Here is a 27,911-nt window from a genome sequence, read left to right as displayed (position 1 = left end):
AGACATACGGTCTATGCCAGAGCCAGTGGTTGGGAGGCGGGGCTAGTGCTGGGCAGACTTATACGGTCTGTGCCCTGAAGAGCACAGGTACAAATCAAAGTAGGGTATACACAAAAGTAGCACACATGAGTTGTCTTGTTGGGCAGACTGGATGGACCGTGCAGGTCTTTTTCTGCCGTCATCTACTATGTTACTATGTTCTTGGTCCGTGAACCTTGCATGACGTAGCTATAATTTGGGTTCCTCTTTCTCACATGCATTACTTTGCACTTGCTCACATTAAACATCATCTGCCAGTCTCGTAAGGTCCTCTTGTAATTTTTCACAATTCTCCCGCGATTTAACAACTTTGAAGAAGTTTGTGTCATCAGCAAATTTAATTACCTCACTAGTTACTCCCATCTCTAGGTCATTTATAAATATGTTAAAAAGCAGCGGTCCCAGCACAGACCCCTGGGGAACCCCACTGACTACCCTTCTCCATTGAGAATACTGACCATTTAACCCTGCTCTCTGTTTTCTATCTTTTAGCCAGTTTTTAATCCACAATAGAACACTACCTCCTATCCCATGACTCTCCAATTTCCTCTGGAGTCTTTCATGAGGTACTTTGTCAAACGCCTTCTGAAAATCCAGATACACGATATCAACGAGGGTCCAGGAGAATAATCTCTAACATTGAATACAGCTACAATCTTCTTCTAAAAACTATTGAAATGATACCATAATGAACACCACCAAACTGCTCCTTACAATCTACTCCTTATCCCTGATCCACCTAACAATGACCACCCCACTCGCTGAAATCAACAATATACCCATACTAATCAATAACCGAACACTGACCAGACACACCACATCACACCAAGCCGACATAACCTAAATCAAAGGAAAAGAACCAACAAGCATACAACCTCAACAAAATGAAAAGAAAGGTCATAAAAAATCCATCCAAACCAAGAAACGACACCTAACAAAAGCCCACATCACACCGAACATAGAAGACCCACACCAAAAAATTCAAATAGGCTATGTCAACGCCAGATCCGTAGTAAACAAAACAACAATAACAACAGACTGGATCATGTCAGCGAAACTTGATCTACTCTATCACTGAAACCTGGATCCATGATCAGAAGGACCCTATCATCTTAAACCTATGTTTTCCAGGTTACAAAATCACCCACTGGACCAGAAAAGAGAAACGAGGAGGGGGCATAGCACTCATATACCGATCTCACCTCACAATTGAAACCACTGCGGAATCTATAACAATCCACCTCGAAGTAGCCTCAATCAGAATCCACCATAAAACCCTGCTTGACCACCTAAATTGCGTCCTGTTCTACAGACCACCATGTAACTGGAACGAAAGCCAGGGGGACTTCATGGACTTTGTTTCAAATATAGGTGTATCTAACTCCAATACACTAGTATTAGGAGACATTAATCTTCACCTTGTAGACCCAAACTCTACCAACGCACGAGATTGCAAGGACTTCCTTCATCTATGTGACCTTACATGGCCACACATGCAAACGCCGGTCACCACAGCCAACACTGACATCCCATCTGCAGACAACCTTGCTAAATATTTGAATGAAAAAATCGTAAACCTACGCAAAACCCTACCTCAGAACAACATGGACATAGAAAACTTCATTAATGGTCTAGACCCAACCCCTGGTGAATACCCTGCGGACCGACTATGGTCAAATCTTGCTCTCCTCAGTGCCGACACAGTTACCCAGGCAATTAAACAATACTCCAACAGCCACTGTCAACTGGACACCTGCCCCAGCTACCTAATACAATCTTCCCCCCACCGCTTCATAACAGATCTCACAATTCCACTTAAACTTCATGCTTCAACAGGGTATGTACCCTAAAGAAAAAGGCAACATCCTGCTCACCCCAATACCAAAAGACACCAAGAAAAAAAACTCAAAATGACATTACCAACTACCGCCCAGTAGCATCTATCCCATTAGTACTCAAACTAATGGAAGGACTGATGACCAAACAACTCAGTGACTACATAAACAAATTCACTGTACTACATGAGTCACAATCAGGATTTCGACCCCTACAAAGCACCGAAACAGTACTACTCACTCTCCTAACCAAATTCAAGCAGGAAATAACAATAGGCAAGAGCATTCTCCTCCTCCAATTTGACATGTCAAGTGTGTTCGACATGGTTAACCATAACATATTGCTAAGACTCCTAGAATACTTCGGAATCAGTGGTGGCACCCTCAATTGGATTAAGGGTTTTCTAACCACAAGAACATATCAAGTGAAATCAAAAACAAACATATCGTCACCGTGGAAACCAGGCTGCAGAGTACCACAAGGATCACTACTATCACCGATCTTTTTCAACCTCATGATGACTCCACTAGCCAAGACCTTATCTACCCAAGGCCTTAACCCATTTATCTACACTGATGACGTTACATCCCATAGAAACATGATCTGGTGGAAATCACCAATGAAATCAAGCTAAGCTTAAACATCATGAACTCATGGGCAAATGCATTCTAACTAAAACTCAATACAGAAAAAACACACTGTCTCATCATCTCATCTCATCCCAATACAATACATACAAACCCACAAACATTAACACCCCAGGATACACCCTCCCTATCTCAGACAGCCTGAAAATTCTCAGAGTAACAATCGACCGTAACCTATCACTAGAGACCCAAGCGAAATCCACCATAAAGAAAATGTTTTTCTCAATGTGGAAACTCAAATGCGTAAAACCATTCTTCCCGAGGGAAATATTTCGTAACCTGGTACAGTCAATGGTACTAAGCCACGCAGATTACTATAATGGAATCTATGCAGGATGCAAGGATCAAATCATAAAGAAACTTCAAACCGCCCAAAATACAGCAGCCAGGCTTATATTTGGAAAAACACGTTTTGACAGCGCCAAACCACTCAGAGAAAAATTGCATTGGCTACCAATCAAAGAACGTATCAGTTTCAAAATTTGCATGACTGTTCATAAAAATATTTATGGTGAGGCACCGGGATACATGACAGACCTCATCGACCTGCCAACCAGAAATACCACAAAATCTACACGATCATACCTAAACCTTCACTACCCAAGCAGCACAGGACTCAAATAGAAATCCACCTATGCATCCAGCTTTTCCTACCTTAGCACACAACTATGGAATGCATTGCCAAAAGCTGTAAAAACTACACTTGACCACCTAAATTTTCAGAAAACACTAAAGACAGACCTGTTCAGAAGAGCATACCCCACCGACCCAACATAAATATACCTGGTCACTTGCGACACAATGTAACCAAAGACCGCAACGGACATTACCTGACTCTTCTTCCCCCTTTCCCCCTCTAAGTTCTCCCCAACTGTACCTACCATACATGTACCTCATTCTACCATAATGTCACTTTGTATTCATTCATACCATGTATTTGTTCAGACCGGAATCGGCTAACGCCGTTAACGGTTATATGTAAGCCACATTGAGCCTGCAAAAAGGTGAGAAAATGTGGGATACAAATGTAACAAATAAATAAATTAAAAAAAAAATCTCATGGTGTCTGAAGTCTTTTTTCTCCACCGTTTGGACAAGCTTCTGATATTATCTTATATGACCCTTCTGGAGATACAGAATAAAATAGTGCATGTGGGAAAGAGGAACCTGAATTATAGCTACGTCATGCAATGTTCCACGTTAGGTGTCACGGACCAAGAAAGGGATCTAGGTTGCCAGAGAATGTGGTAAAGGCGGTTAGCTTAGCAGAGTTTTAAAAAGGTTTGGACAGCTTCCTAAAGGAAAAGTCCATAGACCGTTATTAAATGTACTTGGGCAAAATCCACTATTTCTGGGATAAGCAGTATAAAATGTTTTGTACATTTTGGGATCTTGCCGGGTATTTGTGACCTGGATTGGCCACTGTTGGAAACAGGATGCTGGGCTCGATGGACCTTTGGTCCTTCCCAGTATGGCAATACTTATGTACAGTACAGTCTAGATGATATTTAGCTTGCAGGAGGCAGGCCGTCTAAGTGCCGTGATCGGTGCTTAGCCGATATATTCAGTGCCGGGCCATTTACGGTGACCAGCGCTGAATATCCAGGTTTTTTTGGCCAGCTTAATCTTAACCGGCCAAGTTAATATACCACGCTGGCTGGTTAAGTTTATAGTGGTCAAAGATAGGACTGTTATTTAGATGGTCCAATTTGGCTGCTAAACTTAACCGGCAAAGTGCTGAATGTTCACAGCTAGCCAGTTGTATTGCATAATAGAACTGGATAGTTGCTATGCTCTAAGCACTAATATTCAACAGAGATAACTAGCTATCTCTCACTGAATATTAGCTCTTAACCGGCCAGGAGCCATTCCTGGTCAGTTAAATAGCACTGAATATCAGCCGGAGTATATGCATATGTGTGTACATACATGCATACTTGCCAAAAGTGCACCTAAGTACTATTTTGTCATTACACGCATATCTCCAACAGCCTGTAGGTTGCAGTGTGTGTGTCCCACTCACAGTCTGCCCATGTGTAACTTATAGAATGTTACAAGTTATGTGCATATCTCTAGAACACAGGCCTACACATTTATGCCAGCCATAAGTACTCGTGCCTAAGTGCATGCTGTATTACATTAATATTATATAAAGGAAAGTAGTCACCTACTTTCTTTTATAGAATATGAGCGAGAGGGTGCCTAGATGTAGGTGTACTCTCATAGAATCAACTTCTGAAATTCATGTGTTGTGACTCCAATATGAGGATTTATTTATACACAAGTTTTAATATGTGATGTAAAAATACTTTGTACTAACTATAAATGAAATTCTTTTCTTTCTCTAAATCATATTGAACAGGTTTAAAGGTTATGAATTTCTAGAAGAAATTGGATTTGAACTTCCAAAGCCACTGGCATTGAGTAACATTGCCATTCGCATCTTGCATACTAGTTATGACCATCTTTCCCCACAAAGCTCCACTTTTAGTCTGCAGGTGAAAAAAGAAATAGAAGAAACTAGGCATTCAATAAATATACTGGAAGAGAGTAGTGGAGAAGAAATGAAACCACCAGAGATGGAAAATAATACTGGAGTGGAGAACATTCCAACACATGATGAAGAAGTTCAATCAGAGAGCAGAAAGGTAGAAAAATAGATGTTAATTGTTGTTACTGTTTCTTTACAAGTTTCCCAAACAAAGCAGTCGATTAACACCTGGCTGGTTTGACAAGCTAGAAGTGACTAGATTACAAACAATCATTAAGTGCTGTCTACTGTCAAAGTTAATATTTGGCCTCTATTAGGGACAAATAAAGCTGTGTGAAACAAGCAGTGGACTAAGCCCTATTTTACTTTTCATTGTGTGGCTTGTGTTCACCTCTGCTTCCACCCACCTGAGCCCTGCTAAATGTCTGGCCAGATAATGCCACTGAAAATTACCATGGACTGCTCCAGCTAGTGCCAAGGTGGTCTGGGTGCGGAGCAAAAGCAGAGCCGAAAGTTGCCGGTTAGTGGTACTATTCAGTCCGCTAAGGTAACTATCAAGTCGAGTTATTCGGGTACCAGTCTGAATATTGCTGGTACCCGGATAAGTGCTGACTGCTGCTTTATGATATAACCGGCTATCCACTGATTATTAGCCGCACTGTAGCGGATATATTTGGCCGCATGAATACATGTAATATCTTTGGGCGGTTTGAAGATAACCGGCCAAGTCTGAATTTCTTCTTAGCTGATTATCTTCAGACCAGCCAAAAATAAACCAATGCCAGTCACCGGAAACAGCCTGGCATTGAATATCCAGGCTCAGCGCCAACCACGTGTGTAGGCCCAGCTAACTCCCGTGGTCTGAATATCGGCCCCTAAATATTCAGGTATAAAAAAGCCTGCAGCAGTCAGCCCCATGTGAATAATTATACTCTGTGAGGGCAATTGTATAAAAGGGTACTTAGTTTTGGGTTCCTACAAAGTGGCCATTTAGAGTCTATTCTACAGAAGAAAGGTGCCTGTTTTCTTTTCTAGAACACTAGCATAACCGGGTATGTATGCACATATGTGTTTAGGTGAATTGGGTTTATTAATTTGATATACCGCTTAGTACAAATGTGTTAAAACGGTATACAAAAAAAAATTCACAATACACAATAAAACATTTCAAAATACACTACTTCTTCAAACAGGAAGATCAGGGATACAGTATTTGTTATTAGCAACAATTCCAAAACCTAACAAAAACAGGTCTCGAAGATCCGATGTAGCTAGTCATGTTACTGATGTTAGAGGCAATATGTTCCACAAGGATGGTCTCATAAAGCAAAAAGCTCCTTTTCCTTGTGGAGTACAGTTTAACAAGATGAAGTGAGGGAAGTTATAATAAGTAATATTTTCTTGTTTTACCAGCACATCAGAAAGATAGGCAAATTCATAAAAAGAGCCTTACAGACTAAACATAATATTTAAAAATCAAATGTAGCAGAAATAGGCAGCCATAGAGCTAGTGCAAATGCTCACGCCTACATTCAGAACATATGCACATAAGTATTCTATGAGTTATCCCCCGGATTCTATTCAACATGACTCAAGTATCGCATACAAATCTGATCATATTCTAAATTTGCGCGTGCAACTTAAGTTAACCAGCCAGTGTCAGCAATTGACACTTGACACTAATTGGCATTAATTAGAATTTACGTATTCTGTAACGTTTTCTGTAGCATGATGCATGTAAGCGTATTCTGTAATGTGATGCATGTAAATTCTACTACTACAACTACTACTACTACTACTTATTTCTATAGCGCTACTAGACGTACGCAGCGCTGTACACTAGAACATGAAGAGACAGTCCCTGCTCGACAGAGCTTACAATCTAATTAGGACAGACAAACAGGACAAACAAGAGAAGGGAATATTAAAGTGAGGATGATAAAATAAAGGTTTTGAACAAGTGAACAAGGGTTAGGAGTTAAAAGCAGCATCAAAAAGGTGGGCTTTTAGCTTAGATTTGAAGACGGCCAGAGAGGGAGCTTGAGTACTGGCTCAGGAAGTCTATTCCAGGCTTATGGTGCAGCAAGATAAAAGGAACGGAGTCTGGAGTTAGTGGTGGAGGAGAAGGGTGCAGATAAGAGAGATTTACCCAGTGACAGAGTTCCCGGGGAGGAATGTAGGGAGAGATGAGAGTGTAGAGGTACTGAGGAGCTGCAGAGTGAATGCACTTATAAGTCAATAAGAGGAGTTTGAACTGTATACGGAAACGGATAGGAAGCCAGTGAAGTGACTTGAGGAGAGGGCTAATATGAGCATAACGACCCTGGCGGAATATTAGTCATGCAGCAGAATTTTGAACAGATTGAAGAGGAGAGAGATGGCTAAGTGGGAGACCTGTGAGAAGCAAGTTGCAATAGTCTAAGCGAGAGGTGATAAGAGCTTGGATGAGGGTTCTGGTAGTGTGCTCAGAAAGGAAAGGGCGAATTTTGCTGATATTATAGAGAAAGAAATGATAGGTTTTAGCAGTTTGTTGAATATGTGCAGAGAAGGAGAGGGAGGAGTCGGAGATGACCCCAAGGTTACGAGCTGATGAGACAGGAAGGATGAGAGTGTTATCCACAGAAATAGAGAATGGGGGAGGAGGAGAGGTTGGTTTAGGGAGAAAGATAAGAAGCTCAGTCTTGGTCATGTTTAGTTTCAGATGCGGCCCATGGCCATGAGTGTTTTGCTTGGCATAACTGCCAGCAATTCAATTTAGTCATGTGGATGAGCACACGGCATATTCTATAAACTGCACTGAAATTTAGGCATATTCTATAAAGTGCACCAAAATTTAGGCTTACTTGATAGAATACGCCTAGGCATATTTTTTTTCAGCTGCAATTTTTTTTAGGTTTGATATATATAATCTAATCCTAGATGCAAAAATATGCACTCTACCTACACTCCACCCATGTGAATGCCCAACTGCAGAGCATGCTTACAGAATAGCACATAGCTGGATTATTGTCATTTATGAGCATATGTTCTCAAATACTTGAGTAAATCTCCCATATTATTTACAATAAAAATGTATGTAAGAATGCTATGGATGCATGCTCATTAACTTTGGCTTTAGAAAACATGTACCAGTCTATATTCAGCCGGGGGCAATCAGCTTTTTTTTTTTTTTTTGTAATGCTGATTTCTGCTGGCAGAATTAACCCCAGATATTCAAGGCCGGGCCATATCTGGGCACTGGCATTGAATATTCAGGGCTAATTCTTCAGGTGCTAGCTGCTGGAGATTTTGCAAGCCCAGCTGATATATAGCTGCGACTCACATAAGATGCTTATGTGGGCCTTGGCTGAATAGTGCCCTCTGCTCCCCAATCTTCCCTCCCTCCCACCCCTCAGAAGCAGAGAAACACCGCCCCTTTCAATACCCCTACCGCCATCCTTCCATTCCGCTTCCCTGGGTAAGAAAAGCTGAACGGGCATACCCTTTAGACCCTCCTCGGCCGACTTTGACTTGTCCTGGCCCAGTTAAGTTTGATGGGCAGGAGTGATGCTCACTCATTCCTGCCCATTGTGGCTGTCTCCTTTAAATAGCTGCTGTGTAGTCTCACCTTCCTCGTAAGTACTGAAAATTGCCATTAACTGGCAGAGCTTCCACTCTGCCCTACCTCCTCCCCCAGACTGCCCTCAAACTAGATGGTTTCTGCATGGGCCATTAGAGGGGATATTCAGTGACACTGTCTGATTAAGTGCCACTGACTATTCCTAGATAGCCCTGCACAAGGGAGCATAGCCGCAGTAAAAAAGTGTCCGTCCCGGACAACTTGCCAGTCAGGGGGAGGCTAAAATATTTCACCGAAGGTGGCCTTTTATAATTTCTGACCGGTGGGTTCTTCAAATAGTCTGTCTCGGATACACCCTCGATTGGTATCTCAAACCTCCAGATTGCCCACCGAGAGTTCACTCATTCAGCTCTCAGCACAGGCAGGTACTTGCAGAGGAACCCTCCGCTCTTCTAAAGGCCCATGCGGTCAAACCTGTTCCACCGGGGAAGAAGAGCAGGGCAGGGATTTTATTCCAGGTACTTCCTTGTGCAGAAGAAAACAGGGAGGGTGTGTCCCATCCTAGACCTAAGGACCCTGAACAAATTTCTAGTCCGAGAAAAGTTCAAGATGGTTTCCCTGTGCACCCTTCTTCCAATGATTCAGAAAAATGATTTGCTATGATTTCTGGACTTATAGGATGCATATACTCACATCCTGATACTTCCAACCCACTGGAAGTATCTTCGATTTCGGCTGAGAACACATCACTTTAGTATCGCGTGTTGCCTTTTGGTCTCGCTTCAGCTCCCAGGGTCTTCACCAAGTGTCTAGCAGTAGCCTACCCAAAAGACCCAGATTAATCTCATGAACCCATCTACTTTACATATACTGAAGAAAAACGACATTGACCCAGACTCTATCTCCCACCTTACCCTCCTCTCTCTATCACCTGTCTCTACCTACCTACCCATCCTATTACTACCCATCCATCCTTTTATTATGTTATACTTAATTTCCTACTTTACATAACAAAATTCTGTGTTACCTATTACTATGTAAGCCGCATTGAGCCTGCTTTTAGTGGGAAAGTGCGGGATACAAATATAATAAATAAATAAATAGTCGCTGCATTGCTACGCAGACTAGGAGTACATGTGTTCCCGTATCTCAACGATTGGCTGGTGAAGAGCACCTCAGAGGATGGTTTCTCAGGGGTCCATACGGATGACCGTTCAGATGCTCGAGCTACTAGGGTTCATTTTAAACTACTCAAGTACTCCAGGAGAGGCTCCTGGCTCCTTAATCACTTTGAATATCTACCCAATTATTTCTAACCTGAGGAGCATACACTGATTACTTGTTGTCTGTAATATACAAGCTTAAGATACATAGAGGCTCATTTTCAAAGCACTTAGCCTTCCAAAGTTCCATAGAAACCTATGGAACTTAGCCTCCCAAAGTGCTTTGAAAATATGCCTCATAGTAACATACATAGTAGATGACGGCAGAAAAAGACCTGCACGGTCCATCCAGTTTGCCCAACAAGATAAACTCATATGTATTACTTTTTGTGTATACCCTACCTTGATTTGTACCTGTCCTCTTCAGGGTACAGACCGTATATGTATCCCCACCTCCCAACCACGCCTCCCACCACCAGCTCTGGTACAGACCGTATAAGATAGTGTTGCTTGTATATACTGGAAAGCACTGAAGAGGGGTGGCCCAGCTTATATTATATATTATGTTTGAGCTTGTCATTTGTAATCCATGGGAGAGGGGTTTAGTATCAAATCACCTCTCCCCCTTAAAGTAGTACATTTTGTCAGTCTGGAGAATTTTCTATCGCTGATATTACAGAACCAAAGAACATTGTTTCATCCCAGTTTCCAGTCTGTGGCTCTCAAAGCCTGGATGTTGAGAGCAAAATAATTTGTTTCTTTGGTTTTCAGATACAGTATTTTAGGTTCTCTGGTTTTTTGCAAAATAATTATTTTCATTTATATAGTGCTACTAATCATTCACAACTCTTCAGAATATCTGTAGAAGGTCTTGAGCTCAAATGGAGCAAGCTTGGCACTGGTGTCTGATTGAGGTGTTTTTGAAAATATGTTTTGTTATAAACTAGCCTATGTATTTGTCTTATGGTTGAGTTCTTACCTGTGCTATGCGCTCCCTCCCGATCCTTCTGGAAAGTATGAAAGGATTTGGTGACATTTCAGGATTTAAATAAACACAAATGAGAGGCCCTGCCCACTACTGCTGGTGGCAGCTTGAGGGGGATTATGTTTCCTCTTCATTTTCTCTTCATTGGGTGACAGGCCACTTTAGATACTTTGGTATAGAGAGTTGCACGGGGACAGAAATGCAACCCATCCCCGCCCGTCCCCGCTGGAATCAAACCCGTCCCCGCTCATCCCCGCCAGAATCTAACCCATCCCCACCCGTCCCCGTGAGTAATCTCCTCCGTCCCCGCCCGTCCCCGTGAGTGATCTTCTCCATTCCCGCCCGTCCCCATAAAAAAAGGAAGTATGTATTTCTGAATGTTAATTAGTCTATACAGCAGATTCTGAATTATGACTAGCTAAGAAACTATTTTTTTAAATTCTGTTTCTTTCTCAAAGTTTTATAACTGCTGTGTAAATTGTCTCTTTGCTTAAACTTGATCACAGTCCCAACGTTTCCATCATATACAATATAGTACACATAGGACATCAGGGTAGCACAAAGGTATAATTATTCGTACTATACTTGAGAAGCACAGCAAGCAAACTGCAAAACTGGCGGTATTAGGGAGACCATCCAGCAAAACATCACATAAAATCACAGACAGCATTTCCTTCCCCCCCCCCCCCCCCCCCCCCGCTTACAAAGCTGTGTGGCAATGCCGACAGCCCATTCAAAATGGGCTGGGCTGGCATTACAGCACTAGCAGCAGCTAGTGCTGCTTTGTAAATGGGGTGGGGGGTTATTAATAACAACAAAAAAAGTGAAATGTAGTCATTACCCTTTTATACACCTACATTAAAATCACATTAGGTACCCGACCTAATTTACGTATGTGCCACTCCACAAGGACATGTAAACTAAGGAGCCAAAACAAAGCTGCCTATTCAGGTCACAAAATCTGAACAGTGTCTGTGTGATGATTTGCAGAAGCTGATAAACATAAAAAGCGGGTCAGGATTAAGTACAAGTTACAGGGTTACAGGGTTCATCCACTGCTAAAAATAACTTTTTTTTTTTCTAGGCACTGTATTTCCTAAGCAGATGCTTTGAAATAAGGTGGAAGTGAAAATACTAATACTCGCAAAATAAATCTCAACAGTTGTAAAAAAAAAAAAAAAACCCCACATCTCCAAACAGTAATATTAATAGCACCTACCATTTCCACAAACACATTAACAGGAAACAAGGAAGGAGCTCTTTATTTTCACATGCTCCTACTGAGCATGAATGGAAGAGTTACAACGAGCCCTTCTTGGAGGACACTGGGATTGCAGTCCATTGCCTTGCACTGTGCACAATGTACACTGACCCAGAAACCACAAATCCCAGAATTCCGAGTAGTCTCTTTTTATTGGAAGCCTCCCTAAGCACAGTATTGGTTGGTATGGCAGATGATCCAACCTCCTTGGGCATGACGCAGCAGAGCAGGAAGAAAAGTTGTTGCCGGGTTAGAAATTACGGAGCATCGGAAAAGGAAACCTGCAGGATTGTTGATGATTGATGCGAAAGGTATGTGTGCGATGTGTCCCCACGGGAATCCCGCTTTTTTTTTTTTGGCTGGCCTCGATTTTTTGTCGTTTTTTTTTTTTTTGCCGTCTGCAATTTTTGGTCGGCCTCGATCCCCGCGGGAATCCTGCAAGTTTTGTTCCGTCCCCGCGGCACTCCCGCTGACAATGGTTCCGTTCCCGCGGCACTCCCGCTGACCAGGGGGGGAAACCCGCGGGATTCCCGCGGATTCCGCGGGATTCCCGCAAACCCCGTTCCCGTGCAGACCTCTACTTTGGTATTCAACTTTCAGCTGACCCCCTAAATTTATATCAGCACAATATTCTGGAGCTCAGTTTACTAGATGCCACTTGGAGATGTGGAAACCATTACATTTATCGCTTAGTGGAAGAATTAATCTAATTAGGATGACTATTTTTCCAAAGTGGTTCTATGTACTTCCGCGTGAGGAGAAGATGCTTTTATTGTCCTCTCCTCACTCATCTGTTTTTTGAGAGCTGTTTTAATGTTTTTCGACTATTTTTCTATTTTTTTCTCTTGCTGCTCCTTTATTTGGGCCTTTTTCAAACCTGTCTTTTATTTTCCTTAGTTTTATTTTGCATGGGTTTAAGTTTTCTTATTTTTCCATTGTCACTGAGATGTTTTTAGGCCCTGATTTCAGTCAGGTCTTTCCCTTTTTTTTCCATGCCTTGCCCTTTATTTAGGCACCATTGAGTCGTTTAATTTAGCCGACAAGCACTTCAAGTGCTGTACCCGGTGCAATCGGACTATACTGAGAAAGGACACCCATTCTTCGTGTCTGCAGTGTCTTGGGCCTGACCATAACGTGAGCGGACAATTTTGTCTCACTTGTGTCTAAGGTTCGTACCTCTCAGCAGATGTTGAGGTTGTTGGGCCACATGGCTTCCACAATGTATGTTACACCCATTACACATCTTTACATGAGATCAGCTCAGTGGACCGTGGCTTGTCAGTGGTGTCAAGCTACGGGGAGTCTAAAAGATGTCACACAAGTGTCCCCAGAGCTTGTACGCTCTCTTCAGTGGTGGACAATTGATCCAATTTGACTCTGGGACTTCCATTCCAAATTCCTCATCCACATAAAATGCTGCCAATGGATGTATCTCTCCTGGGATGGGGAACTCATGTGGATTGGCTTCACACTCAAGGTGCTTGGTCCGCCCAGGAAATGAATCTTCAGATCAGTCTCCTGGAGCTTCTGACGATCTGGAATGCTCTAAAGGCTTTCAGAGATGAGCTATCTCACCAAATTGTTCTCATCCAAACAATCAGGTTGCAATGTATTTCACCAACAAGTGGGGGGGGGGACCGGATCACGCCCTTTGTGTCAGGAGGCCATCCAGATATGGCATTGGGCTCGCCAACATGGCATGTTCCTTCGAGCCACTTATCTGGTGGGCACAAACAATACCCTGGCCAACATGCTGAACATAAGTACATAAGTAATGCCACACTGGGAAAAGATCAAGGGTCCATCGAGCCTAGCATCCTGTCCACGACAGCGGCCAATCCAGGCCAAGGGCACCTGGCAAGCTTCCCAAACGTACAAACATTCCATACATGTTATTCCCGGCAACGAATTCCAGAGTTTAATTACGCGTTGGGTGAAGAAAATTTTTCTCCTATTTGTTTTAAATTTACTACACTGTAGTTTCATCGCATGCCCCCTAGTCCTAGTATTTTTGGAAAGCATGAACAGACGCTTCACATCCACCTGTTCCACTCCACTCATTATTTTATATACCTCTATCATGTCTCCCCTCAGCCGTCTCTTCTCCAAGCTGAAAAGCCCTAGCCTCCTTAGTCTTTCTTCATAGGGAAGTCGTCCCATCCCCACTATCATTTTAGTCGCCCTTCGCTGCACCTTTTCCAATTGCACGATATCTTTCTTGAGATGCAGCGACCAGAATTGAACACAATACTCAAGGTGCGGTCGCACCATGGAGCAATACAACGGCATTATAACATCCTCACACTTGTTTTCCATACCTTTCCTAATAATACCCAACATTCTATTCGCTTTCCGAGCCGCAGCAGCACACTGAGCAGAAGGTTTCAGTGTAACCTCACGAGTGGTCTCTAAATATGGGCATAGCCCGCAAAATCTTCCAAGCATGGGGCACCCCGTACTTGGATCTTCTTGCCACTCAAATCAAATCACAAGGTTTCTCAGTTTCATTTATGCTCCTTTAATGATCCAGGTGATTGAGCACATGGGATTCTAAAACTAAACCCACACTCAGATTTTTACTCACTTTCCGTTATTAGTGTTATTTCTTTGTCCCCCCATCTGTATTTACTTTTGTCATGGTTTTGGTTGCTACTCTCTCTGTTGGTAGCTATTCCAGGCTATCACCTCTGAAAGTATTCTCTCATCTTTGGTTTCCTTTGAGCATTCTTACCTGTAACTTCATATCTTGATACATTGTTCTTTCACTTATTGAATAGAAAATTCCTTCTTTTACGTTGTTGAAACCCACAAAATATATAAATATTGCTCTCATGTCCCCCCTTTTCCCTCTATCATTCATTCTAAAGGGTCTTCTTACTAAAGTGCTGTAAGTTTTTACATTTACCCTGCTTTAATAGCAAATATTAATGTATGGTAAGTGGCCCCTCTGCAAGGGAATATTGTTTGTACAAACATGACGTGACAAATAGGTGATATACAGAGGTATAGAGGGAAGGCAGAGTGACCCATGGAAAGAACAGGCTAAAGAACCACAAGCCACTCAGCCCTGTCGCACAACGAAGCCAGACAAGATATAGTGACTTTGGTGAAAATACTATATAAAAACACAAAAGCCATTTGACCCTGCCAGGCCTGTGCAAACATTCTACATCAAAAGTTTCCAGTGTTAGATGGCCTGTCAGTGCTATGCCTATACCCCCCCCCCCCCCCACACACACACACACATTACTTTACTTCCTTACCTTGGCAGCGGAGAAAAAGCTGACAGCTGCAAAAGTGAAGTTGCTTCATTTCTTGCTTCTGTAGTTTGTCAGTGCATTTAACAAACAAAAAAGAGGAAACAGTATTTAACTGAGAATGTTAAACCAAATAATGTGAAGGTGTGACAGGTGAGTAAACTAAATCTTATATTTAATGCTGGCTACATATATGTGTACTTACCTTAATACTAATTAAAACTCTCATTCAGAAACTAACTGTAACTATCCTAGGTAGGTGTGTGTGTATATGTATGTCATGAGTGAATCTGTGTAATCTCCTAATAAACAAGTGTGAGCATATCTAAGTATCTCACTACCTGTTATAACCAATTGGTATATACACTTTAGATAGAAAGAAATCAGTTGTAGTCTCCTTTCTTTTTAGAAGATCTCTACATACAGAATTATTTATATTTCAAACAACATCTGTTTTACCCCAAATAGAACATGCATGCATATAATTTGAAATTGTAATTTAGAATTTAAGTTTGCATTTATTTTAAATTTCAAATATTTTAATAGGTTTAAATTCAAATTGTAAATTGTGCACCATAGTTCTAAACTTAAACATTGTCATGACTGGTAAAACCAAATCCAAAATTGAGGCAAATAAAGTTTGAAAATTGTGTGCACAGTGCAAAAAATAACGTGGACCACAAAATCACAAATTCATTTCTAGCATTAGGGAAGAAAACTTTGCATGCAAACATCTGATCTCAGTTAACTTCAAGACACGACATCCCCTGTGGAATGTTGATTGCTTACAAATGAGATAAGAGGTCTGTAGGACATGGGTGAACCAGGAAAAAACGTAGTCACTTTTTCTGTCTGTCTCTCTTTTTTTTTTGTACTTTGGAGTTATCTGTAGAGAAATATATATTCCCCAGATTTAACTGGATTTTAAAAATGGGGAAAAATAAGGTTTTCTTTGCTTATGTACAATTAGATGTTGGTACTAATGTAAAAAGAAAAACAACAATATTAGTTCCTCTAAATAAGCAAACATGCAAATCTTTAGAGATGGACAATGCATAGCATCATGGAGGGAAATTCTTTTCTCTCTTCCCTCCCCCCCTTTCTAATCTTCCAAGTTCAGTTCAGCCATTTCTTCTCCCAAACCTGCTTGAAACAAGACACATACAAAGGTAAATGCTACCAATTTAATTACAATTTCTCTTTGCTGGGTACAAATGATATTCTTTTCTGTGATCCCTGTAAGAAAAGACAGCAGAGAATTATTTATTACATTTTACTTTTAGTCTTAAGGAATTTGACCTTATGCTTGGAATGACTTATGGACAACAAGATCAGTTGTAAATCTTTGCTTAGGAAGTATTTGTAATGTTAGAGAAGTACATTTTAATTTAAGGAATGTTATCACTTAATAAATATCAGGTTAAAATTAATACCGGCAATACTGAGATACGTGCTTATACACAGGATGATGTTTTTCCTAAGCTTATTGTTTTTTTCAATTCTTTTGATAGAATACAAAAAGTTACTGCATCAATTCCTCAATATATTTGACTAGTTAACTTAATTGCAGTTACAGAACTACAACACAGTCTCACAGAGGTGAGAGGCAATAAACACCTCTAATCTTCCATATGACTGGCATGGGCTGTCACTTAACTTCAGAGATATTAAGAACCACATAAATACAGCTTTTTTTTTCCTTTGAACTATCAAGGCAGCATATCTCAAAGAATACTATGGCAATTGCACCCTTTCAAATGGTTTAGTCAAATAATACCTGAGTCAGGGATATCTCATGCTTTTAAATTATGTGAGGAATAGAAATCAAATATATTGGTACATAGCATGTTTAAAACAGTTGGTGATTATATGCATTATACTGTAATATGATAGGCTCAGGTTATTTTCATAGTGTGTATGCATCCACCCAGTTCGGGCTCAGGCACAGCCAGCAGTGGGTGCATCTAGACAGCGCCATCAGAACAGGCTGGACAGCTGCTGTCCTCTAATGGGGCCCATGCAACAAATTTTCTTCATTCCTTCCTTCACTCACCTCACCAACCCCACAACTCTTCTTCCTTCAGCAGGTCCCCAGCAGCAGTAGCAATTTCTATACGCTGTCTGCCACTAATCTGGAAGCCTCTACTCTCTTGCACCTTCCTCTTTCTCTGCCTCAGTGGGATGTAATAAAGGGGAAGTTTTGGAGTTAGCAGCACACAGTATATAAGAATGACTGCCGGGGATGCGCTGAAGCAAGGAGAGTTGCAGGGTGAGTGAGGTGAGAGAAGGAATAAAGAAGATATGCTGCAGGGGGGGGGGCAGAGAGGGAGGGAGAATTGCTGCCCGGGAGGGGGCAAGAGGGGGCAAGAAGGAGGGATACACAGGAGCTGGAGAGGCCATTAAGACAGAAGTTGGGTCAATAGTAGAAGGGAGAGATGCTAGACAGTGGGAGAGATGCTAGACAGTGGGAGTGAGGGATGAGAGATACAAATGCTGAACCAATGGGGGAGAGGGCAGAAGGGTGGAGGGAGGAACAATGTAGGAGAAGCCAGGAAGGGGAGGATGGGGCTGGCAAGGAAATGCGAGGATAGTATTTACAGAGGGTAGAAATATGGTAATGGGAATGGAGAGCTGAGGAAGGAGTGAGATGAGGAATGGGACAGGTGAGAGCAGATGGAGATTTTATAGGTAGCAGAAAAGTAAAGACTAGGAGAAGGTGAGAGAGTGAAATTTGAACTGACAGGAAGAAAATAAATTAAGAGAGAGGAAAGAGCTAAAAAGGAAACATCAATATCAGAGGCAGGCATAGTCAGGGAATTGACAGGAGAGAGGAGAAAAGTCAAATGGACAGCAACCACAGATGACAGACAAGAAAGAAAAAACAAAAACAGGATCAAGCATAACAGAATAATAAAATGCCCAGACAATAAAGGTAGAAAAAAGTATTATTACGAATTTTAAATGGAAGAGGATAGCTGTGGGAAATAAGCATAGCTAATGTCTTTGTATTGTGCTCTGTAGAAAAGGATATGCATTTTTGTTTACTTGCTGTAAATATTTGTATTTCTAATTTATGATCCCTTGTTATATATTTGGTGAGGGTCAGTAGGTGTATTAGTAATGGCAGGTTGGAAAATCAGAGGACCTGAACCCTACTCAGTGAAATCAGTGTTTTAGCTATGACTCCACAGTGCAGAGACAGCTTGTGAGCTTATTAGTTACCTGGCAGCTGTCCCCTGTGTATTTGCCAGCAAATAACACAAATGTGTATGTGTTAGGAGACTTTAAAAGGTATGTGTGCTTAGCAGGTTAGTATTAGAGAAGTGGAAATTGGTGAAGTAAATATGATTTACTTGTAACATTTTACATGTAAATGTAAAATGTTACAAGTAAATCATATTTACATTCTAGATAGGCACTGCAAAAACCCAATGCGGATATTTACGCTAAAAAAACCTAGTTGTAAATTTATGCACATACATTATCATGGAGAACAATAAATTCTATAACTATGCACAGAAATCAAGGGAACGCCGACACCACACCTATTCTGGAACACACAGAACACCACTTTTGAAATATGTGCATTAGAACCTGGTCATCCTATGTAATAATTCTCACCTCCAACGTTCTAATGTGCCTGGGACCGTGGCTCCCTCGGAGTGGTCTGCTAGGCAGTTTAGAATGCACTGACGTCAGTGATGTCACCGACAGCTGATTCCAACGCAAAGGAACTCCTCCCCCAAGCCCCTACCCCCCTCGACGCTTCACCAAAGCCCCTACCCCCCGTCTCGGGCACATCAACTCCCTCGCCACCCGCAGCCGCCAATACTAACGCTGTCCGGCGGCTACTGCTTCTCCTGTGGAGCAGCAGCGGCCGGTACAAAAAGGAAAAGGCCAAAAAAAGATTTTTAACCTGAAACGCGGCTCCGTAGACAGCCATCTGGCATTGGCTGTCATCACTGCAGCTGCTCCTCCTCTCCCCTCCACGTCACTGCCCCTACAGGAAGACCCCGGAGGAGCGCAGCGACGTCAGAGGGGAGAGGAGGAGCGGCTGCAGAGATGACAGCCAATGCCAGATGGCTGTCTAGGGAGCCGTGTTTCAGGTTTAAAATCTTTTTTTGGCTTTTTTCTTTTTGTACCGGCCGCTGCTGCGTCTCCTGTTGAGCAACAGCGGCCGGACAGCGTTAGTATTGGCGGCTGCGGGTGGCGAGGGGGTGATGTGCCCGAGGGAGGGTAGGGGCTTGGATGATGCGCTGGGGGGGGGGGGGAGGGGGTTTGGGTGATGCACCGAGGGGGGAGGGGAGGGTTGCTGGACATGGGTGGCTGCAGGGGGAGAGGAGGGTCGCTGGACATGGATGGCTGCAGGGGGGTGGCAGGGAAGAGGGAGGTGGGGAGAGGGTCCTGAGACCAGATGGGTGGCTGCAGGGGAGGGCAGGGGAGACAGAAGGGATGCTGCAGGGGGGCAGGGGAGAGGAGGGTTGCTGGACATGGGTGGCTGCAAGGGGGCCAGGGGGAGAGGCGAGTCGCTGGACATGGGTGGCTACAGGGGGGGCAAGGGGAAAGGAGAGGAGGGTCGTTGGACATGGGTGGCTGCAGGGGGCAGGGGAGAGGAGGGTCGCTGAACATGGGTAGCTGCAGGGGGAGAGGAGGGTTGCTGGACATGGGTGGCTACAGAGGGGGCAGGGGGAGAGGAGAGTCGCTGGACATGGGTGGCTGCAGGGGGAGCAGGGGAGAGAGGAGGGCTGCTGCACATGCATGGCTGCAGTGGCAGAGGAGGGTTGGTGGGAGGGGGTCCTGAGACCAGATGGTTGGCTGCAGGGGGGGCAGGGGAGACAGGAAGGACGTGCATGGGGAGATTACCTTGCTAGCGCCCGTTTCATTGCCTACCAAAACGGGCCTTTTATACTAGTATTCTATAAAATGCTGCTCACAGATATTTATGCGCATATATAAGTTGACCCTGTTAAATATTTATATCTGTGGAACAACCTTTGCCTACTGTCCAGATATGAGGCAAATGTAATTGAAAAAAGGGGAATAAAGCTTGGTTTCTATGCATCTGGAAGCCCCTGCAAAAGTTTGCCAATGCAATTCCCTATGCTTATCCTGTAACCCATTCCCCTCCCGCCTCTTCTTCCCTTGCTCACACCTCTTCCACTCCCTTTATCCCTATCCTTCTCTATCTACCTATCACTTTTGTTATTCTGCTACACTTAACTTTTATTTTCTTTCTCAATATCCTGTAATCCCTATTACTATGTAAGCCACATTGAACCTGCTTTGAGTGGGAAAGCGTGGGGTACAAATGTAATAATAAATAAATAAAATAAATAAATATATTGCAATGAATGCACATAAATTCCAATTAACACTCAATAATGCTTGTTAATCTATTATTTGCATTCTCTATGATTATGCATATAACTACGCATAGTCTAAGTGCTTTGAAAATATGCCTCTATGTTTCATGGAACATTCAAAATGTAATTTTGGCATGTGTATCTTAGTAGAACCTCCAGAATGTCGGGGCTAAGAATGTTTTTACCAGATCCATAAGGGGGTTGGCAATGAGTGAGAGGAATAGTTTATCTTATAGCACTCAGGAAAAATAGACAAACCAATCTTTCAACAATCTCTCTCTTGTGATCCTAATTCACAGTCCAAAATTATTATGCACACATATACTTATACTTTATACTGAGAGTAAGCCACAAGGCTTAGATGTTATTACAAAAAGGTAAGTTGTTTACTGCACCAGACTCTTGGCAGCAACTAATAATAGATGTAATCAGAGGACAATAAATAATGCTAACCAAAAATGATAGTAACATGGTAACATAGTAGATGACAGCAGAAAAAGACCTACATGGTCCATCCAGTCTGCCCAACAAGTTAACTCATATGTGCTACTTTTTGTGTATACCTTACCTTGATTTGTATCTGTTTTTTTCAGGGCACAGACCAAAGCAGTCTGCCCAGCACTAGCCCCGCCTCCCAACCACTAGCCCTGCCTCCTCCCACCGGCTCTGCCACCCAATCTCGGCTAAGCTCCTGAGGATCCATTCCTTCTGAACAGGATTCCTTTATGTTTATCCCACGCATGTTTGAATTCTGTTACCGTTTTCATCTCCACCACCTCCCGCGGGAGGGCATTCCAAGCATCCACCACTCTCTCCTTGAAAAATTACTTCCTGACATTTTTTTTGAGTCTGCCCCCCTTCAATCTCATTTCATGTCCTCTAGTTCTACCGCCTTCCCATCTATGGAAAAGGTTCGTTTGCGGATTAATACCTTTCAAATATTTGAACGTCTGTATCATATAACCCCTGTTTCGCCTTTCTTCCAGGGTATACATGTTCAGGTCAGCAAGTCTCTCCTCATACGTCTAGTAACACAAATCCCATACCATTCTCGTAGGTTTTCTTTGCACCGCTTCAATTCTTTTTACATCCTTGGCAAGATACAGCCTCCAAAACTGAACACAATACTCCAGGTGGGGCCTCACCAACGACTTATACAGGGGCATCAACACCTCCTTTCTTCTGCTGGTCACACCTCTCTCTATACAACCTAGGAACCTTCTAGCTATGGCCACTGCCTGGTCACACTGTTTCATCGCCTTCAGATCCTTAGATACTATCACCCCAAGATCCCTCTCCCCATCCGTACCTATCAGACTCTCACCGCCTAACACATACATCTCCCATGGATTTCTACTCCATAAGTGCATCACTTTGCATTTCTTCGCATTGAAGTTTAATTGCCAAACCTTAGACCATTCCTCTAGCTTCCTCAGATCCTTTTTCATGTTTTCCACTCCCTCTCGGGTGTCCACTCTGTTACAGATCTTAGTATCATCCGTAAATAGGAAAACTTTACCTTCTAATCCTTCGGCAATGTCACTCACAAATATATTGAACAGAATCGGCCCCAGCACCGATCCTTGAGGCACTCCACTACTCACCTTTCCCTCATCCGAGCGAATTCCATTAACCACCACCTTCTGGCGTTTGTCTGTCAACCAGTTCCTAATCCAGTTCACCACTTCGGGTCCTATCTTCAGCCCATCCAGCTTATTTAAGAGCCTCCTGTGGGGAACCATGTCAAAAGCTTTGCTGAAATCTAAGTAGATTATGTCTGTAGCTCGTCCCTGATTCAGTTCTCCTGTCACCCAATCAAAGAACTCAATGAGATTCGTTTGGCACAATTTCCCTTTGGTAAAACCATGTTGTCTCGGATCTTGCAACTTATTGGTTTCCAGGAAATTCACTATCCTTTCCTTCAGCATCGCTTCCATTACTTTTCCAATAACCGAAGTGAGGCTTACCAGCCTGTAGTTTCCAACTTCTTCCCTATCACCACTTTTGTGAAGAGGGACCACATCCGCCGTTCTCCAATCCCTCGGAACCTATCCCGTCTGCAAGGATTTATTAAACAAATCTTTAAGAGGACCCGCCAGAACCTCTCTGAGCTCTCTCAATATCCTGGGGTGGATCCCGTCCGATCCCATGGCTTTGTCCACCTTTAGATTTTCAAGTTGTTCGTACACACTGTCTTCCGTGAATGGTGCTATATCCACTCCATTCTCATTTGTACTTTTGCCAGTCCATCGCTGTCCTTCTCCAGGATTTTTTTCTGTGAAAACAGAACAAAAGTATCTATTTAGCAAATTTGCTTTTTCTTCATCATTATCTACATAGCGGTTTGCAGTATCTTGTAGTCTCACAATTCCCTTTTTAGTCATTCTCCTTTCACTAATATACCTGAAGAAATTTTTGTCACCCCTCCCTTACATTTCTAGCTATTTGTTCTTCCGCTTGCGCTTTCGCCAGACGTATCTCTCTCTTGGCTTCTTTCAGTTTCATCCGGTATTCTTCCCCGTGTTCCTCTTCTTGAGTTTTTCTGTATTTCTGGAACGCCAACTCTTTAGCCTTTATTTTCTCAGCCACTTGTTTGGAGAACCATATCGGTTTCCTTTTTCTCTTGCATTTATTTATTTATTTTATTGCATTTGTATCCCACATTTCCCCACCTATTTGCAGGCTCAATGTGGCTTACATAGATTTGTTGACATTGTCATATCAGGATATCAGATACAGTTAATAGTGTGTAGCGATCAAGAAGGGAAGAAGGGAGGGAGTGAATTGGATAGCTGTATAAGGTAAGCTTTCATAGTTGAGAGGGTTGGTGAGGTGAGTTAATGAGGTTGTGGGTGCTCATTGTAGGCCTTGTTGAAGAGGAATGTTTTCAGCAATTTTCGAAAGATAGTTGTTTCGTTGATTGCTTTCAAGTCTGTGGGTAATGCATTCCATAACTGCGTGCTCATGTACGAGAAGGTAGTGGCATGCATCAGTTTGTACTTCAGTCCTTTGCAGCTGGGGTAGTGCAGGTTAAGAAATTTGCGAGATGATCTTGTGACGTTTCTGGGCGGTATGTCCACGAGGTTTAGCATGGAGATTGGGGCATCTGCATGAATGATTTTGTGTACAATTGTGCAGATCTTGAACGCAGTGCGTTCCTTCAGTGGAAGGCAGTGAAGTTTCTCTCTTAGTGGTTTTGCACTTTCATATTTAGGTTTTCCAAATATGAGTCTGGCGGCTGTATTCTGGGCAGTTTGGAGTTTTTTGATTGTCTGTTCTTTGCACCCGGCGTACAGTGCATTGCAGTAATCCAGATGACTTATTAGCATTGACTGTACCAGGGTACGGAAGATGTATCTCGGGAAGAAAGGTTTTACTCTTTTAAGTTTCCACATGGTGAAGAACATCTTTTTGGTCGTGTTTTTCACGTGGGTGTCGAGAGTGAGGTTTCGATCAATGGTAACTCCAAGAATTTTCAGGTTTTGTGAGACCGGAAGGGAACAGTATGGCGTGGTTATGGTGTTGAAGTTTTTTGTGTTTTTTTATTTATTTACTTTCCTTACATAAAGGTTTGTGGCCTATAAGTCCCAGTGAGTCAGCTAAGTGCTGTATCAATGAGAGTTCTCTAGGTATGATCAGAATGGTAGAGTCTGATCAAGGAATTTTCAGATCAAGATTAAACTTTCAAATTCCCCTGGACTATAACTTTCCTTTTGTAAATAGATCTAAATATTCCAATAAATTATAGCAGTTTCATCAATGTAAAATGCAACTTTATAACCACAATGCAGTTTGAAAAGCCTATCCTCTATCAAAGCTAGGCAGGAAAGGGTCTGGGTGTAGCCAAGATAGCGCACTCTCACCTAATCCAAAAATTAGGATACCTATCAACCCCAGGCACTCATAGGTACTAAGAAGATAACAGTTCAGACCTGACAGATGGTATCACTCATGAACACTGGATCTGGAAGCAACACAGGCACAGGTGATAGTAGATCAGGAACATGGGTACATGATGATGAGTCAGGATCAGGAACACAGGCATCAGGTGTACTCCTCAGCCGGGAAGTCTCAGGCAGTGATGCCACAGATTAACGATCCTTCATCAGGTGGCAGGGCTCAGAGATGGCTGTTACTGAGGTTTCAAGAGATAACATCTTGTGTGCCAGCTAAGCTGATACCACCTTCAAAGAAGAAGTCTTTATATCTTTCTTAGTGCCAGGTGGTCTGGGACATGAGGACCTGAAGTCCCTGTAGTGATGTCATGTGCTGATAATATAACAACAAAAAGTTGTTATTGTCCAAGTTATTTTGCTTTTATCAGACTGGATCGCTCCTTATGCACTTTGAGGGCTTTACACAGTACAAAGCCTCTGCATTGAGTCTGAAAATGGTCAGGTCTTTAAAGTCAGGTTCATATTGCAGGCTAGTGCTGAACTGTAGTGCCTTATGTAGGGATTTAGCACTACAGGTAGCACTGTATGTTAAGGAAGGCCTTGAATCAAATAAAAATTATGCAGAACACAACACACATCTTGGAATCCCTATGAATTGAAATTCCATGTGTAAAGGGGAAAAGGATAGTGATAGGAGTGTACTACCGTGTACCTAGCCAGGATGAACAGACAGATGTAGAAATGTTTTCAGAAATTAGGGAGGCTTACAAACTGGGGAACACAATAATAATTGGTGATTTCAATTACACCAATATGAACTGGGTAAATATAACATCAGGACATGCTACGGAGGTAAAATTCCTTGATGAAATCAAGGACTGCTTTATGGAGCAGCTGGTACAGGAGCCAGCAAGAGGAGGAAAAATTCTAGACCTAGTCCTTAGTGGAGTGAGTGATCTGGTACAGGAGGTAATGGTGCTGGGACCGCTTGATAACAGTGATCATAATATGATCAGATTTGATATCAGCTCTGGAGTAAGCATACACAGGAAATCCAATACATTAGCATTTAACTTTCAAAAAGAGACTATGATAAAATGAGAAGAACATTGAAAAAAACAGGAGCAGCTGAGAAGGTCAAAAATTTACATCAGGCGTGAATGCTGTTCAAAAATACCATCCTGGAAGCCCAGACCAGTTTTATTCCATGTATTAACAAAGGAGGAAGGAAGGCCAAACGACAGCCAGCACGGTTAAAAAGTGAAGTGAAGGAAGCTATTGGAGCTAAAAGAAAATCTTTCATAAAATGGAAGAAGGATCTGACTGAAAATAATAAGAAACAGTATAAGGAATAGCAAGTCAAATGCAAAAAGCTGTTAAAAAAGGCAAAGAGAGAATTTGAAAAAAAAAGATTGCATTGGAGGCAAAAACATATAGTAAAAACTTTTTTAGGTATATTAGAAGCAAGAAGCCACCAAAAGAATAAGACTGCTAGCAGGTGAATTTTCGAAAGAGAAGGGCCCCCATCTTCTGACACAAATTGGGAGATGGGTGTCCTTCTCGCAAGGTCATCCAAATCGGCATAATCAAAAGCGATTTTGGGCGCCCTCAACTGCTTTCCGTCGCGGGAACGACCAAAGTTCACGGGAGCATGTCAGCAGTGTAGCAAAGGCGGGACTGGGCATGCTTAGGAGATGGGCGTCCTCGGCCGATAATGGAAAAAAGAAGGGCGTCCCTGACGAACACTTGGGCGACTTTACTTGGTCCATTTTTTTTCATGACCAAGCCTCAAAAAGGTGCCCGAACTGACCAGATGACCACCAGAGGGAATTGGGGATCACCTCCCCTTACTCCCCCAGTGGTCACTAACCCCCTCCCACCCTCCCAAAAAATCTTTAAAAATACTTTTTTGCCTCAAATGCCATACTCAGGTCCATCGCAGCAGTATGCAGGTACCTGGAGCAGTTTTAGTGGATGTAGTGTACTTCAGACAGGCGGACCCAGGCCCACCCCCCCCCCCCCACACCTGTTACACTTGTGGTGGTAAATGTGAGCCCTCCAAAACCCACCACAAACCCACTGTACCCACATCCCTAAGGGCTATGATAGTGGTTTACAGTTGTGGGTTTTAGGGGGGGGTTGGGGGGCTCAGCACCCAAAGTAAGGGAGCTATGCACCTAGGACCTTTTTTTTGAAGTCCACTGCAGTGCCCCTTAGGATGCCTGGTTGGTGTCCTGGCATGTCAGGGGGACCAGTGCACTACGAATGCTGGCTCCTCCCATGACCAAATGGCTTGGATTTGGTTGTTTTAGAGATGGGCGTCCTCGGTTTCCATTATCGCCAAAAACCGGGACGACCATCTCAAAAATGACCTAAGGACGACCTAAATTTTATGATTTGGGCGTCACTGACTGTATTATCGAAACGAAATATGGATGCACTTCTTGTTTCGATAATACGGGTTGCCCTGCCCCTTTACGGGGCCGTCCTGCGAGGACGCCCTGTTTGATTATGCCCCTCCACATGTTTGAGGGGTAAAAGAGGCATTCAGAAAAGACAAAGCCAAAACGGAGAGATTAAATGAATTCTTTGCTTCGGTCTTCACCGAGAAAGATTTAGGAGGTGCCAGAAATGGTATTCAAATCTGACGAGTCAGAGAAATCTCTGTAAACCTGGAAGATGTAATGGATCAATATGACAAAGTGAAGAATAGCAAATCACCTGGACTGGATCATATTCAACCCAGAATACACATAGAATTTAAAAATGAACTTGCAGAACTATTATTAGTAATACTAGTAAAAAAGGCCCGTTTCTGACTGTAATGAAACGGGCGCTAGCAAGGTTTTCCTCTGAGTGTGTATGTTTGATAGAGTGTGTGTGAGAGTGACTGTGTGATAGGGAGTGAGTGAATGTATGAGTGTGTGTGTTTGACAGAGAGAGTGATACAGAGTGTGACAGGGTTGATGCTGCTTTAGTGGGAGTGGGTGGCAGGCGGTTTAGAGTTTGGTCAGCGTTGTTGTGTTGTGTGGGCTGTTTGTAAGAGTGCTGGTAGTTTTTTTTTTTAAGTTTTGAGGAGAGATGCAATGAGTGTGTGTGAGAAACTGAGGGGTGGAGGGTTACCATTGCTGGGGAGTGGGGTGTCAGTGATTGAGTGTGGAATACATAGAGTGTGAGTGCCCATGTATCTATGTCCTGCATCAGTGTGTGTGTGTGAGTTTGGGGTGGGGGAGGGGTGTTAACTGGGATCCTGGTTGGAGGTTGTTTAGCGTTGAGTGAGTGGCGATGTTGTATCCATGTCGTGTGTGTGTGTGTGTGTGTGTGTGTGTGAGATTGACAGGGGGAGGGGGGCTGGGGTTTGTAGGTGGCTGGGAGGCAAAGGGGGGAAGTGGGAGTGGCCATGTTGTATCCATG

At 42.8% G+C, this 27,911-nt stretch overlaps 1 protein-coding gene across 6 annotated transcripts in view; it reads left to right on the top strand.

Annotated features, from left to right (window-relative positions):
• Positions 1-27,911, top strand: part of CASC1 (cancer susceptibility 1) — a 245,373-nt gene that overhangs the window by 147,155 nt on the left and 70,307 nt on the right. For 5 of the 6 annotated variants that reach the window (XM_030213984.1, XM_030213982.1, XM_030213981.1 and 2 more), the window contains one exon: positions 4,885-5,170. The exons of the other annotated variant lie outside the window; for it this stretch is intronic. In XM_030213984.1, the coding sequence (XP_030069844.1) occupies positions 4,885-5,170 (286 nt within the window). The remainder of the gene's footprint in view (positions 1-4,884; positions 5,171-27,911) is intronic. 6 annotated transcript variants of the gene reach the window in all.

This window comes from Microcaecilia unicolor, chromosome 9 (assembly GCF_901765095.1).
Source record: "Microcaecilia unicolor chromosome 9, aMicUni1.1, whole genome shotgun sequence".
In the NCBI taxonomy this organism is placed as follows: domain Eukaryota; kingdom Metazoa; phylum Chordata; class Amphibia; order Gymnophiona; family Siphonopidae; genus Microcaecilia; species Microcaecilia unicolor.
This window is presented reverse-complemented; position numbering and strand designations above follow the sequence as displayed.